The sequence below is a fragment of the Oryzias latipes genome, chromosome 18, assembly GCF_002234675.1.
Source record: "Oryzias latipes chromosome 18, ASM223467v1".
Classification (NCBI taxonomy): Eukaryota; Metazoa; Chordata; class Actinopteri; order Beloniformes; family Adrianichthyidae; genus Oryzias; species Oryzias latipes.
In genome coordinates, this window is record NC_019876.2 from 19,807,022 (window position 1) to 19,826,202 (window position 19,181).

At 39.1% G+C, this 19,181-nt stretch overlaps 1 protein-coding gene across 1 annotated transcript; it reads right to left on the bottom strand.

Moving 5' to 3' along the window:
* Nucleotides 1-5,943: 5,943 nt before the first annotated feature.
* vbp1 (VHL binding protein 1) lies at nt 5,944-18,329 on the bottom strand. Its single transcript, XM_004079937.4, has 6 exons — nt 18,203-18,329; nt 15,485-15,609; nt 11,664-11,730; nt 11,172-11,270; nt 10,436-10,574; nt 5,944-7,996 (listed from the first exon to the last, which is right to left on the bottom strand). The coding sequence occupies exons 1-6, from the start codon at nt 18,281-18,283 to the stop codon at nt 7,920-7,922; spliced, it is 588 nt and encodes a 195-aa protein (XP_004079985.1). The 5' UTR covers nt 18,284-18,329; the 3' UTR covers nt 5,944-7,919.
* Between the last annotated feature and the right edge of the window lie 852 nt (nt 18,330-19,181).

Sequence of the window (19,181 nt, forward strand, 5' to 3'; positions counted from 1 at the left end):
CATCATTGCAACCAAGATAAATGGGCACATGGATCAATACAAGAGCAACACACAGAAGGGCATTGGTATATAAATAATATATATATAAATAATATATATATATATATATATATATATATATATATATATATATATATATATATATATATATATATATATATATCAAGAATATCAAGATATCAAGAAGTCCTACCAATGGCTAGAAAGGGCTGGCCTACAGGACAGCACTGAAGCGCTCATCCTGGCACCTCAGGAACAAGCCCTGAGCACCAGAGCGATAGAGGCTCAGATCTACCACACCAGACAAGACCCAAGGTGTAGGCTGTGCAAAGAGACGCCTGAAACAATCCAGCACATAACTGCAGGATGTAAGATGGTGGCAGATAAAGCATACATGAAGCGCCACAATCAAGTGGCTGGAATGGTCATAGCCCCTCCTTCCTTTCTTGTTCTTCTTCTACTTCTTTTGACTCCCCTGTATATTCGAAAGGCTACTGTTCCCCACCCAGGAACATGTGTGCAGAATATGAACTGGAAACCCCAAGGTCAAAATGGGAAACACCTCAGAAGGTGGTAGAGAATGAGAGGGCAAAGATCCTGTGGGACTTCCAGATCCAGACTGATAGGATGGTAATGGCGAACCAACCCGACATTGTAGTGGTGGATAAAGAACAGAGGAAAGCCATTGTGGTGGATGTGGCAGTGCCAAGCGATGGGAACATCAGGAAGAAGGAACACATCAGGAAGAAGGAACATGAGAAACTGGAGAAATACCAGGGACTCAGAGAAGAACTGGAGAAAGCATGGAAAGTGAAGGTGACAGTGGTGGATGTGGTAATTGGAGCACTCGGGGCAGTAACCCCCAAGCTGGAGGAGTGGCTACAACAGATACCTGGAAAAACCTCAGACCTCTCAGTCCAGAAAAGCGCAGTGCTAGGAACAGCTAAGATACTGCGCAGGACCCTCAAGCTCCCACGCCTCTGTTAGAGGACCCAAGCTTGGAGGAGAAACCACCCACGGAGGGTGAGAGGGGCGGTTTTTTTATTTTATATATATATATATATATATATATATATATATATATATATATATATATATATATATATATATATATATATATATATATATATATATATATATATATATATATATATATAAAAACCGGGACACTTGTTTTATAATAGCACAAAATCTGTTCAAGGGTTACCATCCGTGAGGGATCTCCAATAAACTGCTGCATTACACTCCTAGTCATAGCCCCTCCTTCCTTTCTGCTTCTTCTTTCTACTTCTTTTGACTCCCCTGTATATTCCAAAGGCTACTGTTCCCCACCCCTTTTGTATGACTTCCTGTCAGAGAGGTGGGTGCCATCATCATAAAATAATTTTACTATCCCAATCCATCCTATTTTTTACTGCCCTTTTTGGTTTTGATATTTATTTGTGTAATTACAGCAATATTTGTTTCTAACTTGTGATGTGATGATTAAAAGGGATTGATGGTTTAGGAGAGATATTTTGGGGATTCACTGTTAAAGCTTAAATTTTGGTTTGTTTTGTTTGTAAAGGAACTGGAGTGGACAGGATCACACAGTGTATTGTTTTTCTGTTTGTTTATTACCAGGTATGTATGAGAAAAATGTGAGTGTTAAATGTGTGACAGACCCTGTATAAAATTCTAAACTAGCATGCCGGGTCCGGCATATACGCGCCTTTTTGTATGACCTCCTGTTAGAGAGGAACTGGAGTGGGCAGGATCACACAGTGTATTGTTTTTCTGTTTGTTTATTACCAGAATAAAGGGAGGCTTCTCTCCAAGAGGTAACACTGTGTCACACCATATATTAACCAGCACAACGCAAAAAGCGACCGGTTACATATGTATGTATGTATGTATGTATGTATGTATGTAGGTAGGTAGGTAGGTAGGTAGGTAGGTAGGTAGGCAGGCAGGCAGGCAGGCAGGCAGGCAGGCAGGCAGGCAGGCAGGCAGGCAGACAGACAGACAGACAGACAGACAGACAGACAGACAGACAGACAGACAGACAGACAGACAGACAGACAGACAGACAGACAGACAGACAGACAGACAGACAGACAGACAGACAGACAGACAGACAGACAGACAGACATTTAAATACACATACATACATAGAGAGAAAGTGTCAAAGAGTTGTCTTTATTTTCACGACTATGAAAATTGTGGATTCACACTAAAGGTTTTAAAACTATGAATTAACACATGAAGTAACACAAGTGGAATTATATACATAGATGATTACTGCTTTGCACACTCTTGGCATTCTCTTGATGAGCTTCAAGAGGTAGTCACCTAAAATGGTCTTCCAACAGTCTTGAAGGAATTCCCAGAGATACTTAGCACTGCACCCTGGCAAAAACAGGGTGCAGCTTTCTTCCATACAATGTGAAACAGTAAGGACTTCTTTTCAAAATAAAAGCAAAGTGTAAAGCACTGTCATTCAGTTTATATGTATATACACACACGCCCCCATATTTATATAAGATTTGAAAATAAGACTCCATTGAAATCAGGTAATATCTAGTGATGTCACCCTAACTGCTATAAAACTATCTAGTGTGGCACCATATAGTGCCCTGAATTTTAAAAGCAATTCCATGCACTATACTTTTTTTTTCAAACAGCGAATATCACGTAAGCGATTTCACAAAGTTCAAATCTTCTAAATATGCACGTTTTGCAATGACTATTTATCAGTCCACTGTCTTCAGAAGATAAAAAACATTGATGGTTTATCAAATATATATATTTAAATACATTTTTTGGGGCTATATTAGTTCTTATGCAATGCATTGTAATCTATATTTGTCGATCTAGTGACCATCGATGCACACTGGTTTTTTGCAGACACTTCTAGGAAATTTCCAGGGCACTCAATTTTGGAATTGTAGATTTGGACAGCACTACAAAATGGCGAACAGCCTGTATAGTGCACTATATAGTGAGTAGAGAAGGAATTCTGACACAACCTCAGACTGATCTGATATGGAATTTCAAAATAAAACCCAAGTGATATCAGGTAGTAATGCGTTATTACTATATGTTGACATATGTATAAAATAAAAACTTCTTTTCCACAGTCATTTCCCTTCTTAAAGGCCCGTACACACCGGGACGAATATTCGCCAGGCGTTATTCGCCAGCGTTTTTCGACACGTTTTTTGTGTTCACACCCAGGCGATTTTCGCTGACGATGAGCCGAGCGAACATGCAATTTCCTTCCCTGACATTAGATGGCGCTTAATGTAAACAGAAATACTCCTGTACACAAGGTGGCGCTGCGCAACTTTACGCTTCTTAAAGTCGCTTTTCACTCAGAAGAAGAGAGCAAGTATTTACGCGCTTGTCAGAATAATACAAAGAAAACATGAATATTTCAAGCAAAAGTAGCTCCAACTGGTGCTTGGTTCGGGGATATTTTAGAATGTCCGTCATTATTTCTTCGCGGCAGTGTAGACGCTACTTGGCGTCTATCTTCTTCGCTGGTATGTGTGCTCAGCAAGGCAGTTTTGTGTTTGAGCGCCCCCAAGTTGTGTTTTACTGTAACTTCAGAAGCTCCAGACACGTGTGCAAAAGCGCCATTCTCATTGGTCGAATAGATTTCGACGCGACGCGTCGGAAAAAAAAAACGAACCCGAGGCGTTTTTTTTTTTTGACGCTTTGACGCGTGGCGTTTTTTTGCGTCGGTGTGCACACTCTCATTGGTGCCCTTTGTTTAGTCACGCGGCGTTAAACGTCGGCGAATTTCGCCGGCGAATTTCACCACGCGTCAAAGCGTCAAAAAAAAAAAAAACGCCTCGGGTTCGTTTTTTTTCTTCGACACGTGGCGTCGAAATCTATTCGACCAATGAGAATGGCGCTTTTGCACACGTGTCTGGAGCTTCTGAAGTTACAGTAAAACACAACTTGGGGGCGCTCAAACACAAAACTGCCTTGCTGAGCACACATACCAGCGAAGAAGATAGACGCCGAGTAGCGTCTACACTGCCGCGAAGAAATAATGACGGACATTCTAAAATATCCCCGAACCAAGCACCAGTTGGAGCTACTGGTGCTTGAAATAGTCATGTTTTCTTTGTATTATTCTGACAAGCGCGTAAATACTTGCTCTCTTCTTCTGAGTGAAAAGCGACTTTAAGAAGCGCAGCGCCACCTTGTGTACAGGAGTATTTCTGTTTACATTAAGCGCCATCTAATGTCAGGGAAGGAAATTGCATGTTCGCTCGGCTCATCGTCAGCGAAAATCGCCTGGGTGTGAACACAAAAAACGTGGCGAAAAACGCTGGCGAATATTCGTCCCGGTGTGTACGGGCCTTTACTGATAGTATTATATCTAGTGATGTCGCAAAATAAGTTTTAAACTGATCCGATGAGGAATTTCAAAATAAGGCTAAATTGAAATCAGGTCTTAATGCGGTCTTGCTACGATGTCGATATGGGTATAATAGAAAAATCGTAGTTTCCACAGAGCCATTTCACTTCTCACTGATAGTTTCCCACCTGGTAAGGTCTCAAAATAAGTTTCAGACTGATATAAAATTTCAAAGTAAAACCAAATTGAAATCAGTTATTAATCTTCTATTACTATATGTTGACATAATGAGTGAAAACAAAAAACTCCTAGTTTCCACAGAGTCATTTCATCTTGGTGCGGTCCAACCTCCATGTTGGCACATCTGTCACACCTACAGCACATCTCAACGCTGTCTTACAGTTCTCATACATATCCTATATACCAAAAAATAAAAGAAAATTACCATAGCAGGTTATCAATCTATGGGACAGGACTAAAAATGGAAAAAAGCTAAAGGCCTTTGCCTTATAATGAACTTATTTTGTGCTTTTAAAATTTTGGGATCTACTTAATGACAAAACTCTATATAAATGTTTCCCAGATACATTTATAAAAGCTGCAGCTTTGGTTATTCTAATTAGCAAATCATCTGTAAATAATTTTCATTAATATTCATTTGATAGACTTAATGTTTGACTTGACCTTCTGTTCTTTGGCAATTCCCAGCTGTCCATCAATGGTTGAGTTGCTGTTAACAATCACTTCCATTTTATATCACTGACAACAGCATAGTAATATTACATCTGAACTTGATGCACAGACTCTCAGCACACTGCTTAAAACTAATGAATCCTGAGAGTTGCCCATTCTTTCACAGATATTTGTTGTGGTCAAGTGCATGTTTATGTTAATTACTTGTGGGCAGGGAAGTGAATTTAACTTTGGACATGCGAGTAGATATTTTTGTTAATACTGTATCGTTCAATTAGGCGGCAGTTGCCATTCCTTTAGCAAAAGGTATTAATTACACTTGAAGTTTATTTTATTAAGTATACTTGAATATACCTATAGCAAGTATGCTATAGACCATATTGCACTATTGACATGTAGTGTAGGAAGTATACTAACTGAATACTTCTTCAAACCTAATTAGAACATTTTATGTTTACAATATAAAAAAAGAAAGTAAACTTCAAGTGTTCTCCCTCTAAGTACACTCAGGCTACTTTTTGCTAAACATTGAATGATCACAAAGCATTGTAAAAAAGCAAGTATTTCAAGCCACTCTAACTTATCAAAATCCCTGACTTAAAGAACATTATTGCATTTCTTTTCTGATACTTTTAGTCAGCTCGTGACTCAAACATACATATGTAGCCGTCTCCTTGCATTTTTTTTCTATAGTATATGTTAAATGTAAATGTATTTGTGTAAGTTTTATTCAAGTGAGTTTTGAGTTTTACTTTTCACAAGAATGGACAACATCAGCTGCTCGGCGCACATCACTTTTGTCCTTTTTAAATATTTTATACATAACAGTGCAAGGAAGGAGTGGGGCAAGGAAGTTGGTGAAGTCAAGGAGGACTCTAACCTCTTGAAGAGAGCCAAAGTCATCATGAGAAAATTCTTTTATTCAACATTCAACTTTTACTCTGCCAGCTGGACTCCCTCCACTGTGTTCAAACATCAGTCAAGCAAAATCGCCACATGGAGAAAAAAGTGTGAGAAGGGGAAGATAAAAGAGGAAAAACAGTGCTAAAAAATAAAATTCGCACACAACATTACTGAGAAGAACACAAAATGTATTCACTTCTTTAGTTTTTTTTGTTTGTTTTTACTAGAATATTGTTTAAAAAATATATCAAATGAACACAAAAAAAGCTGTGAAATTCCTCTATACAGTGCCTTTACAGTATTCGCCCCCTTGAACTTTTCAACCTTTTGCCAGATTTCAGGCTGCAATCAAAGAATCAAAACTGCAATTTTTTTGTGAAGAATCAACAAGTTGGACAGAATCATGAAGTGGAAGAATATTTATTGGATATTTCAAACTTTTTTAACAATTAAAAAAACTGGAAAATTGGGGGTACAAAATGATTCTGCCCCCTTAAGTTAATACCTGGTAGCGCCACCTTTTGCTGTGATTACAGCTGTAAGTCACTTGGGGTATGTCTATCAGTTTTGCACATTTTTGCCCATTCCTCCTTGCTAAACGGCTCGAGCTCAGTGAGGTTGGATGGAGAGCTTTTGTGAACAGCAGTTTTCAGTTCTTTCCACATATTTTCCATTAGATTCATGTCTTGACTTTGACATTCTTCCACCTGGATATGTTTATTTGTGAACCATTCCACTGTAGATTTTGCTTTATGTTTTGGATCATTGTCTTGTTGAAAGAAAAATCTCTGTTCCAGTCTCAGGTCTTATGCAGACTCCATCAGGTTTTCTTCCAGAATGGTCCTTTATTTGGCTCCATCCATCTCCCCATCAATTCTAACCAGCCTCCCTCTCCCTGCTGAAGAAAAACAGGCACCAAACCATGATGCTGCCAATACCATGTTTAACCGTGAGGATGGTGTGTTCAGGGTGATGAGCTGTGTTGCTTTTATGCCAAACATTTAACATTGTCAAAAAAGTTCAATTTTGGTTTCATCTGACCAGAGCACCTTCTTCCTCATGTTTGGTGTGTCTCCCAGGTGGCTTGTGGCACCTCAACTTTAAATAACACTTTTTATGGATATCTCTAAAAAAAATGACTTCTTGCCACTCTTCCATAAAGGCCACAAAGACTGATTATTGCACGTGGACAGACTCTCCTGACTCAGCTGTAGATCTCTGCAGTTCATCCAAAGTGATCATGGGCCTCTTGGCTGCAGCTCTGTCTTCTCCTTGTTTGAGAATAAAGTTAAGACTGATGGACCGGTCTTTTTAGATTTGCAGTGGTCTGATACTCCCTGCATTTTAATATTATATCGCTTGCACAGTGCTCCTCGGGATGTTTAAAGCTTGGGAAATCTTTTTGTATCCAAATCCGCTTTAAACTTTTCCACAACAGTATCTCAAACCTGCCTGGTGTTCCATGTTCTTCATGATGCTCTCAGTGCTTTAAACGGACCTCTGAGAGAGGTGCATTTATACAGAGACTTGATTACATACAGGTGGATTCCATTTATCATCATTAGGTCAACATTGGATCAATCAGAGATCTTCACTGAACATCTGGAGAGAGTTTGCTGCACTCAAAAGTAAGGGGGCTGAATAATTTTGCCCGCCAAGTTTGAAAAATCCAATACCTTTCGTTCCACTTCATTATGTAAGCCTGAAATGTGGCAAAAGGCTGAAAAGTTCAAGGGGGCCAAATACTTACGCAAGGCACTGTATTTTGTGGATATAGTGGAGACTTACATTTAACCACATGCTTGACTATTGAGGCTGCCTTAAAGCAACTGAACTCATAGTGAGTAAGAAGCTAGCACTGAATTAGTTCAGATCTAAACTTTAACCTCAGAGGAACATCCATACAATTTTAAAGATTGGGTTTCATCGTTTTTAATGACAAAGAAAAAAACTGCAAATTTGGACGTGGGCGTTAAGACTTTTCTGCAGATTTCAAGAGGTTCTCTTTGCTCCTTCTCTTCACGTCCCAGTTGTAGACTCGTGCCATGTCTGAGAGTAACATGGGGTTAAGAAGAAACAGCAACAAACAAAGGTACAATCAAAATATTTGGCCAATAAATCACTTGAGTTTTACAAAATTACACATGTAGTTTTCTCAAAAGCTAGGTTTTACCTTCAACAGATAACAGAACCACAAAATCTTTGAATAAAATAAAACAATGCATAACAATCATGAACAAAATCTGGATTCATTTTTGTATTAATTAAGTATTTTACCAAATATACAATTACATAAATATTTAATTTAAATGTTAAAAAACATGCTTTAAATTTTGAAGATGATAAGACAAACCATCTGACTGTATTCATCATTGGCCTGGGTGATAAAATGATATACCGTATTTTCACGACCATAGGACCCACTGGGTTATAGGGCGCAGTCTCCGTTAAGAGTGATTTTTTGGTATTTAACACATACAAAAGGCGCACTGGGTTTTAAGGTGCGGGCACGTTAACACATACCGGCACAACATGCATGCTAGTGTGTGTTAAAGAAAAAGGCAGCGGGAGCAAAACTGAGATGGTTGTGATTTATTTTTCAGTCATCAATCACCATCCAAAAATCCATCAAAGTCCTCATCTTCTGTATCTGAAATGAACAGCTGGACTAAATTTCTATCAAACACGCTAGGTTTCCTTTGGTCATTGTCGGAGTCCGTCTCGTCGCCGTGCGGCCCCTCATGAATATTGCCTGCTTTTAGCCACTTCGAAAGCAGTGCAAGCAAACACGTTATACCAAGCTTCTACAATCCATTCACAAAATATGGCACTGCCTCCCACAACAATAAAAGCTGTGCCCCGTTATGTGTATCCTACCGCGCTGCTCCCGTCCTTCTCGACAGTGTGACTCACCGGGATGTCGAAAGTCAGCGGCGCCTTGTCCATGATGGTGATGTGGCTGGGCTGGGGGTGTCTGTCGTCGATCTTTTTAATGCAATACGAGCGGAAGATGAACAGCTTTTCATTATAATCCGCTGGATGTCGCTGCGGCACCGTAATCCTCGCCCGGATGAAAAGATAACGTTGTTTCATAAAACAAAAGCAAAAGCTTCCTCTGTAAGCGTTACTGCCCTCAGTCGTATGGTGAGTGCGGAGAAGCTTCTCCAAGCTGATCACTAATCGTTAATCGTCAATCGAGATGTTTTTTTTCCTGCGGAAACTTAGCTGCGTCATCTTTACTGTCAGAGTTCATTTTCCAGCTTCCTCCACTTGTGAACCATGCATTCATTCATCTTGATTCTCTTGCAGATGCTCCCATGTTCCTCCGTGTAGCTAATAGTTTGCAGTTTAAATTGGATTTCCGGGATTTTGTAACAATATTGTTGACGCCCACACCTCCCTCCCCCGTTCTCATGCCGTCTTCTACGCCCCACAAAAACACATTAGGCGCACCGCCTCATAGGGAGCCCCCTACATTCTGGAGAAAATTTAAGACTTTTAAATGTGTCTTATGGTCGTAAAAATACGGCAATAATCAAAAACATACTATTTTCAGGCTGTTTTTTTTTAAATTAAATTTTAAAATGCCATCACCTGAAAGCAGAAATAGGAAATCTGTCCTTATTTTCCTCAGCATGTTTGTCATCTAACTGTAAACTCAAATTCAATCAAGAAGTGTTCATACTATTTATAAATTACTTTTATGCAATTTCATGTGTAAAATGTTATAATTTGGCCGGTAATTTAAAAAAAAAAAAAATCAAAAGCTCTTGCAGGTTTTTCCAGCCATGACCTTTGGTCATTCAAATCCTAGAACTTTTCAAAATATTCCAGGGTTTTTGCCTCCATTGAAATACATGGGAAATCCTTGGTGCAAAAGCTTGCTGGTTCGATTCCCGGTGCTGATATTTTTCACAATAATATATTTTTTGTTATTGTGCCGTTTTTACTTTATGGTCAACTTTGATAATTTCTTTTTTTCTTTTAAAATTTTTTCTTTTGCCAGTTATTACCCTTTAAATTTCATTCCGCAATATAGCATTGAACCCTGCATTTTGGTCTAGAAATGCAGCTTTTTTTTTTAGTTTATTATTTATGTTCTCGTTTGAACTTAAAAGGTTTTGCTTTAATTTTCAGTGTAGTTTTCTTAGTTATCTGAAAAAAAAAAAATATCTGAAAGTTGTTCCTTCAGTGCATCTCTTATGTTTAAAGTATTGTAGATATTGTTAGATATTTAGATATTTGTTAGATATTTCAGATCTTACCATGACAATTTACTGACTGAGGAAAAAAAAATGTTTTTTAATCAGATTTTAAAGTGGGATCTTAAATATATATAATAAAGGATTAGAAGAGACACGTTTCATTTTCACTTAAATATTAGAAATAAATTCAGTTAGCAATAAGATGAGAACACAAGTTTTTTTTAGCAACAGTGTGACCATGACCTCTACTCTTGTCATCTGTGCAGACAACACTGAAGGATACTGACTTCGGTGGTGGTGAACTGGTCTCGCAGGAAATCCAGATCGTCCTCCAGAGTCTCTAGGTTGCGAGACGCTGTGGACAAGTTCTTCTCTAGGAGAGCCTGGGCTTCATCAATGTCGTACTCTAACATGACATTAGCCTAATGAGAAAGCAAAAAAGGATACTCATTCAATGAAATAAAAGCATTAAATCGCTGCACTTAGCATTAATAGTAAAAAAAAAGAAGACATTTAATTATGTCCAGTAGGCCTGCACAATATACCGCAAATTTATCGTTACCGCAATATCAAGCCGTGCAATATGCATATCGCAAAAGACAGCAAATTTGCAATAAATGGTTACCTTAGGTGTGGCCAAACAATCTTATGCCAGCTAGAAGTATTTAATGGATTGAAAGAATCCCTTTCTGCATTTGACCAATCAGATGGACCCCTTCACGTTGTTAACTAATCGGATGGCGCCCTATTATGTTGTATGTTCGCCTCCTGCGTCAACAAGGGTCGTTTGTACTATAATTTTTAAGCTGTTGTAATGGAATGGGAATAATATTTTTGGTTGTTTTGCTAATTGTTTATATACCGCAAATTATATCGTTATATAAGTTATCGCAATATTAATTACTAATATCGCATATCGCGAGTTTTCTTCATATCGTGCAGCCCTAATGTCCAGGGTTGTCTCATTTACATTGAGACTAAATGAAAGCTTGAGAACTGTGGATCTGAGTTCTACTTACACCTAACCATAAACAGACTTTGTCAGTGGGCGGCACTGAGGCCTTGCAGTAAACGCTGTCAGCCAGTAGGAAATGTGTTTCCATGGGTTCTGTGGTTTTCTGGAGGCAAAGCACAAATTATTAAAACCTAATCTATTGTGAAGTTGTGTGGTTGGTATGCTATGACCATTTTAAACTGTTACGAGTCTGCTTCTTTAGACTAGTGTGTCATTGGTCAAAATGCAAGTTTAACTTTGTCTGAAACAGATTCCAGTGATCTTTTACACAATACCAGCAGAAATATCAATTTTTTCACTTTTTAACGTATTTGTGTATATAAATGTTTTTTTTCTAAAACTTCATAAACAGCTTGTAAAAGCAATTTTTTTTTTGTCAAAAAAAAAAACTGCAAATACACATCTTAACTACTTTTGCAAATCAAACTCCACATGACAACACCCTTCAGCTTGTGTTCCAGGACAAAATTACAAGGTGGATGAATGAAAGTCTCACCTTTTTCTTCTGCATGTGTCGTAGAATTTCTAGCGTCTGTGTGATTTGTGGGATCTGATTTTTCAACCTCAAGAGAAAGATAAATAAGTAGTTTTTGTCAAGTCAGCAATGAATTCAGGAAATCAGTCAAGAAACAAAATAAATAGATGACAATGTTTTAATGTCCATCATAATTAAAATATTAAACAGCACAAACGTAAAAATATTTTAATATTTATGGAACGTCATTATGGATCCACTGAAAAGGGGAAGTTTTAGAGATGTCCAAATATAGCAATAAATCACAAGTAAAACCACTTGATCCATTATTTCTATTATTAAATTGATTCGTTCATATAGTTTCCTTTCAGCAACATCCAGTGGGATTACCAGTGTTTTTAATGACAACGTCACAAGTGTAGCTGGGATGAGTGACTGTTATAAGCTTTTGTTTCTTCTATTTCAGAATTTTTCTAGACAGACCAACTGCTTTACTTTTTTATTTGATATTTTAAGGTCGTTAAGAAAAAATATATTTCTTCTTTGCATGCGGATAAAGTGATTTTTTAAACCTCAAATCTTTATGAAACTGACAAAATAAGTTCTGAAGTTCTAAGCCTCAGAGGTTTTAGCCTGTCTCATGCTACATTCAGACAACTAAAGCAGACTGTGGCTCAAAAGACATCATATACGTGACTTTTTATACAACAGAGCCAGACCACACCAGTTGTTTAAAAAAGGCATAGTTGTTAGAACCTTTTATCATAAAAATCGTAGTGGACTGCTTTTGCCTTCAACTAAAATCTTCACTTATCTATGTATGACGCTAGACAGGTGTAAAAGTAAACAAGTTATTAATCAATACATGAAATATGTGGTACTGGGGCACTATTATATCAGATAAAAGGAAGATGAATTATCTTTTTTAATCTTTATTTCCAAACCATCCAGGACTTAGTGAAGGTAACCAGTAACAGTTTAAGTCTTATGCTCTGTAACCTTTCTATGTGCACTACTGCAGGCACTGCAGCCACTACAATTGTTTTTCGCATTAGGAATTAATCAGCATACAGTGTTTGAAATAAGTGGTTATCCTGTTGTCTGAGACAACCAGATTTGACGGAGGACAACCAAAAATGAAGCTGATGGTTGTCCGTGTGACAACCTGGTCTTTTATTCAACATTTTGGTATTTTTCAAGTTTCAACCTCTGAAATGAGATGTATGCAACAAATTCTTTCCACTGACAAACGAAGTGTGTGCATGCAAGCTAATCCTTTGTTTCTACATTTGCACTTTTCAATAAAGATTCAAATAAATGTGTTGAACAACAGTACCTGGCCCGACCGCTAGATGTCTCCACAAACACGTTCAATATAATCAGCCCATTAACAGAAGATTTAAAACGCATTCATAAAACACTAACTTTCACTCATAACAGACTGACATGAGCTGGAAAAAAAAACTTTTTCCACGGGATTGATATGATATTCTAAATTTTTACAACAGTTTTTGTATTTATATTCTTTAAGCAACAATTATCAAAACCAAAGAAAAAAAGAACCAATATATTTAAATCTGTGTAAAGATACTAGTTATAAAGATAACAGTTTCAAGTTTTTGGCAATACTTTGTGTAACCAGATGCTTCAATATTTAGTAAAATGTTTGGTTTTAATATTTAAAGAGTTTTTTAAATGTCCATCATAAGAGGCAGTTGATAATAGATGTATAGTAGAAATAAAGATATAAGTACTGACATCTGAGTAGGTTTCATTGCTGTTGAATATTGGTATTGAAGGACAACCAAAAATTGGGGAAGACGACCAAATATTACTTTCCAGGTTGTCCAGAGGACAATCATTTTTTCACCCCTTATTTCTAATGCTGGCATTTTTCTGTCAGAATACAAGAGATGCCAAAGTCTATAAACACACCAGCTAATGTCTGGACTCAGGGCTCCAGACTAACTTTTTTCACTAGGAGCTCTGTTGCCCCCAACTGAAAATTTTAGGGGCACAACCAGAAAATTTAGGGGCGCATACCGTAAATCAACATGCTAACCAGATCTACTAATTTCCACTGTATTACTAATAAATACTTTAATAATAGATGCAGAAATTACAATGTGCTGTTTCAAATTCAGTGTCACATTTTATTCTGCACTTTTGAAGATGCAACAACAAGGTAAACTGACAGCACCATCGCTGTCATGACAGTACAAATAGTAAACAAAATACCATACATTTAGAATAAAAAAAAGTTTTTAGTAACGAAGTGATTACCGTAGTAACCTTTCGGTCATTTCACAGTTTCAAACAATACTTAAATGTATGTAAACATTAGGGGATGGAAATACATGTTGGCGACACCAAATAGGTGCAGCCAAGATGCACAATAATTTGAGATCACCCAGATGGACGCAACGCTGCACAGATCACCTGGTGTGAGACGTATATTTTTGTTTTTGTTCTAACATCACCTGTCGATCAAAAAACTATCACGAGAAAGGGGCGGAAGCAAGACCCCAACCTGAGCTAACGCAGCTGGAAATTTAGTACTGAACTGACTGAAAGCTGCCGTACAGACTACAAAACAATGCATTATGGGACATGCGTCCTGATGGGTTTTTTGTAGTTCACTGATCAATTAAAATAATTTAAAATACCAACTGATGAAAAAAGGCTACATCCATTACAAAACATTAAAATAATTATAAAAGATGTAATATCACAGATCATACTTAGGGGGCGAGGCATATTAAAACTAAATGGAATGTTAAGGACAACTAATTCCTGTTCTCCTTCAGTCTCGCTGCAGCTTCGCCTTCATGCCCCCCCCCCCAGGGCGCTGGTTCATCTTAAACACGTCTATCGTTGCATTTTCCACACGTGTTTTAAATGTGTCTAAGACTAAATCGTGTAGTCGCTCACACGTGTTTAATGTTACAGCCCCGTTAGCTGTCACGCATGTAGGTGCGGGACATTCATTCTCCTCAGCTGCCCCGACTACCGCGGGAGCGGTATGCTGCTGTAACAGCCGCGCAGGAGAACCGCGGTTTGCTTCGCGTTTGAGACCCCTGCTGTAGACTCTGGCACTGGTACACTAGCCGCAGGTCGGAAGAACGAATCAATAGTTCGCTTGCTCATAGCTCAGACGCACATATGAGGTTGTGGTGATATTTGTCTCCGTTTCCTTCCCACAGATGTTTACGCGCACTGGATTATCTCTAGGCCCCGCCCCCTCCACATATTTTTGCCACTTGCAGTGACTTTCCCCATTTTTCTCACACGCATTGGCCGCCTCAGGCATCATTCAATGACACGCGAGTGTGCACTGGCGTGTGCTCCAGTCTCATGAGTATTCGCGCGAGTGTGTGTGTGTGTGTGTGTGTGTCTGTCAGCGTGTGTGTGCGCTTGCGTCTCATTGATGATTTCATTGCTCATTTCATCGATCATTGACATGCCCCTTCCACGTTTAATGTATAAAAATACGGAGGCTGGTGGAGGCAAATTTACTGGTAGCACATGTGCGACTGGATGTAAAATTCAGTCGCACACTCTCAAATTTTGGTCGCAAAATGCGACCAAATGGTCTGGAGCCCTGTGGACCGATGCCCTTCCTGACACAACTCTGTATTTTCAAAGCACAGAGAGTCCCAGATAAGCACTAGCCTAAGGACCCCCACTAGATTTTTGCTCATTGCACGTCCTGGGAAGCAAACCCAGGTTTATTATATGACAGTCCATCACCCACCCAACTGAGCTACCCACCTACTACATTTAGTAGCTCCGTCATATGTATATAAAAGCAGTTCATGTGTGCTGTACAATTCTTGCATTACCTAAGTTTTTTCTGAGACAGGTTGAGCTCCATGTATTTATATTTCTGGTACTGTTCGTCCAGCCTCCTCAGGACGGTGTCTGCCGTCTCATTGCCTGGCTGCTTCATAAAAAAGTCGACATCCTCCTGTGAACCAGAGTTTAAAGAGAGAATTCTGACAAATTTATTTGACCATTGGCGAAGTCCAAATGTTGGACGTTTATTGATCTTTTAAAAAACAAAAAAAAAAACCCCACAAAAAAGCCATAAAGATCATGGCTTTAAACGTCAGAGTAACATTCTTTATCAATTATTTCTCCATTATTAGAGGTGTTTTTTTCCCTTAAGTTGATTGGAAATTTTTTCAAACACCAATGCAATTTAGGAACTTAACAATAATATATATCTTAAAAAAAGCTTGGGGAGAATTAACACGAAAAACAAAATACAAACTTAAGACGATAACATATACTACGACTTGGGAGGTTTACACATAAAAATATTGAAAAAGTATAGTTTAATAATAATCATAGTAATAGCAATATTAAATGTATTAAACTACTATAAGCTAAATTTGATTTAATAGGCTCCGTGCACGAAAGTAAGGAGTTCTACTTCCGCCGCCTTGAGTGTGAGGCCGACCATTTCCGGCTTGCGACTTCTATAGCAGCGACACGGCAGATTTTGATTGCGAAAGATGGCATATTTCACCCGTTTTCTACAAGGTCTCCCGAAAATCGACGTGAACGACATCTACAGGATTGTCGACCAGTGCATGGTTACATGGGCAAAATATCGTGTCTAAAATATATAGTGTCGAAAATACCGAAAGGAAATGCGTCCCGTTAGACAAACCTGTGCTGTCACATATTTATGCAGCAGCTCGGTAATATACGAGGCGATCTTCCAAACGTGCTTTTATTAAATTTTATGAATATTATGAAGTGCCTGTTCGCTCATCATTTTATATTTAATCCTTGTTGTCAGTGCTTTTTTTGTGGAAGAAGAACAGAACTGAAGAACAACCCAGTGTTAGGATAGGCTAACAACACGGGCTAACAACATTAGCCTTTTGATGGAGACAAAATCCAGGACAAACCATGTGGGAACCGCTGCAATCTGCATCCTGGCTGCACGTAAATGATCAGCCTTTATTTGTCTGGGCACAATTAGAAACACAATTCCATGTGTCGTGATTTTTTTGAACAGTTTCTAAGGACTGAGCGGCATTTCTGCTCTGAAAAGCTCACACACACTGTGTGCTCTGCTCTGTCCTCGCGAGTCCGGCAGCCGCTAACCCAGAGCGGCGGTTCGGCTTGCAGTCCGAATTCTCACACATAACAAAACGCACACGTAACAAAGCACCCTCCCCTCAAACACATTAATAAATCCGGCTGCTCTGCTCAGAGAGGTTCACTCGGTCCACTGGCACCGGAGCCCGAACGCAGAGCTCGGATGCTGGGTCCAGACCTCAGTGGACACGCATCCCCCCCGCATGTCCTTCGTGAGGGGTGAAAGAGAGGGGAGAGCCAGCGGGGCGAGAGCGGAGCGGCGCTTTACGCGAGGCGTCCGCAGAGCCGCTGGTCGGTCCCGCATGAGCTCACTAGCTTTCTCTCAGCGAAACACCGTCTATGCGTGACGTAACCCAGAGCAGCAGTGACACACGATCGGAATGACCGTTTACATGAACAACGATCGGTATATCCAGCTATCTCGATCGGAAAGAAATTTCGATCCGAACGAGTCTGACCGGGGCAAAGTATTCTGATCGGCGTGTTTACATGACGCATTTTCTTTCCGATTGCTGCAAATACGAAACACGACTCGTCTTGCTTGGGGTGAAGTCCTCCCGCCGTGTTCACCATCCATTCGGCTCTCGCCGACACATATACTGGAAAGCTAAGAAAGCTTATATTAGTACTGTTGTACTTTGACAAATTCGAACACGGGTACACAACAATGTTGTGATGTCTTTTTCACGCGTTGAAACAACAAACGCCTTTCTTTTACCCGAAATCCGCTCCTATTTACTCAAAACTAGCAACTCAACAAAACTCCACACAACAATAACACGACCAACAGGAAGTTGTCGGCCTCACACTCGAAACACGGAAGTTAACCGGAAGTTCTATCGTGCACGTAGGCTATTATTGACTTAAGCTTATTGTTTTAAATATTGACTGGTTCTATTTAAACCCCCAACTATCCCTGAATATTACTTTTTTTTTTTTACAAGACTACAAAACAATAAAAAAATCTATATAAAAACTAGTCACTTCTTTCCATTTAATTGCATCGATATCAAAATGCAAACACTTACATTAGCGATTGAAACACAACACAACAAGAATGGTAAATATAAATGAAAAAAGCTCACGACATTTTAGTTATTTCCAATTATTAATCAATTGCTTGTCTAATTATGGACAATACACTTAGTCGAGAAAATGTATGAAACGTATCCGCAGGTAATATAGGGTTCGTGTTTAATATTGTTTGCGAAGAAAGAAAAAGAAAAAAGCAGAAGTTAAAAAAGCCTGCACACGCAGCCCAAAGTTTCCACCCGGCCGGTGATGACCATAAATGGAAGCTGGCAGCCGCCCAGCATGCACACAGAGCGGATAATCTGTTAGCTTCTATATGCTACCAAGCTAGCACGAGGCGCCTAGCCAATAGCTGTGACCAAAAACGTATAACAGGCACCAAATATCGATAGATAAAAAAACTAAACTTTACACACCAAAAACACTGCTTCAGGGATGCCGAGGTGCTTTTTCTTTGTCGCCTGTGAAGCATTGCTGGGATCTATGGTCGCCGCCATGTTGAAGATAGAATCCTCTTTCCTGACATTCAAGCATGCGCACAAGGCGTCTCAGAAAAGGAAGGGGATTTGCTGCCTCCATCGGTCAGAATGGATAGCTGCACTAAACCGCTGCCATGGCTTGACTGTCAGAGAAATAAAAAGTAAAAGACTAACTGCAACATAAAGAACAAACCTTTTAAATTGTTAATACACATTTCAAATCAGCGCAAAATCAGCTCATGATATATAATATATATGATATAAAAATCAACTAAACGTTTCACAAAGTTATGAGACCTAAAACATGACCAAAGAACAGGACAAAAGTCTGCACAAAATCAGTGCTTCATGTTAGTCAAAGGGAAAACAACTTTAGACTTATTTTTCCTCTCTGAAATGTGAAAATATTTTAAAAATATTCCTGAGCATAAAACATATTTGATTAGAAAAGTTTCCACAACTAATGTAATTAATCCATCTTAATCATAATGTTTGGTGATTTATATTAATAATAATAATAATAATGGATTGGATTTATCTGCGCTTTTCAAGTCACTCAAAGCGCTTACATTGTGGCCATTATTCATTCACTCCTCGTTCATACTTGGTGATGGTAAGCTACTGTTGTAGCCACAGCTGCCCTGGGGCAGACTGACAGAGGCGTGGCTGCCAGTTCGCGCCTACGGCCCCTCTGACCATCACCAGGACATTCATGCACATCCACACACCAGTGGAGCCACACTGGAGGCAAGGAGGGTGAAGTGTCTTGCCCAAGGACACAACGACAGTTGGCTGGGGGGAGCAGGGATCGAACCGCCGACCCTTCGATCATTGGACGACCCGCTCAACCACCTGAGCCACAGCCCCTCAGATTGATATCATATTGTCATTGATATCAAATGTGTCACAAAATGGG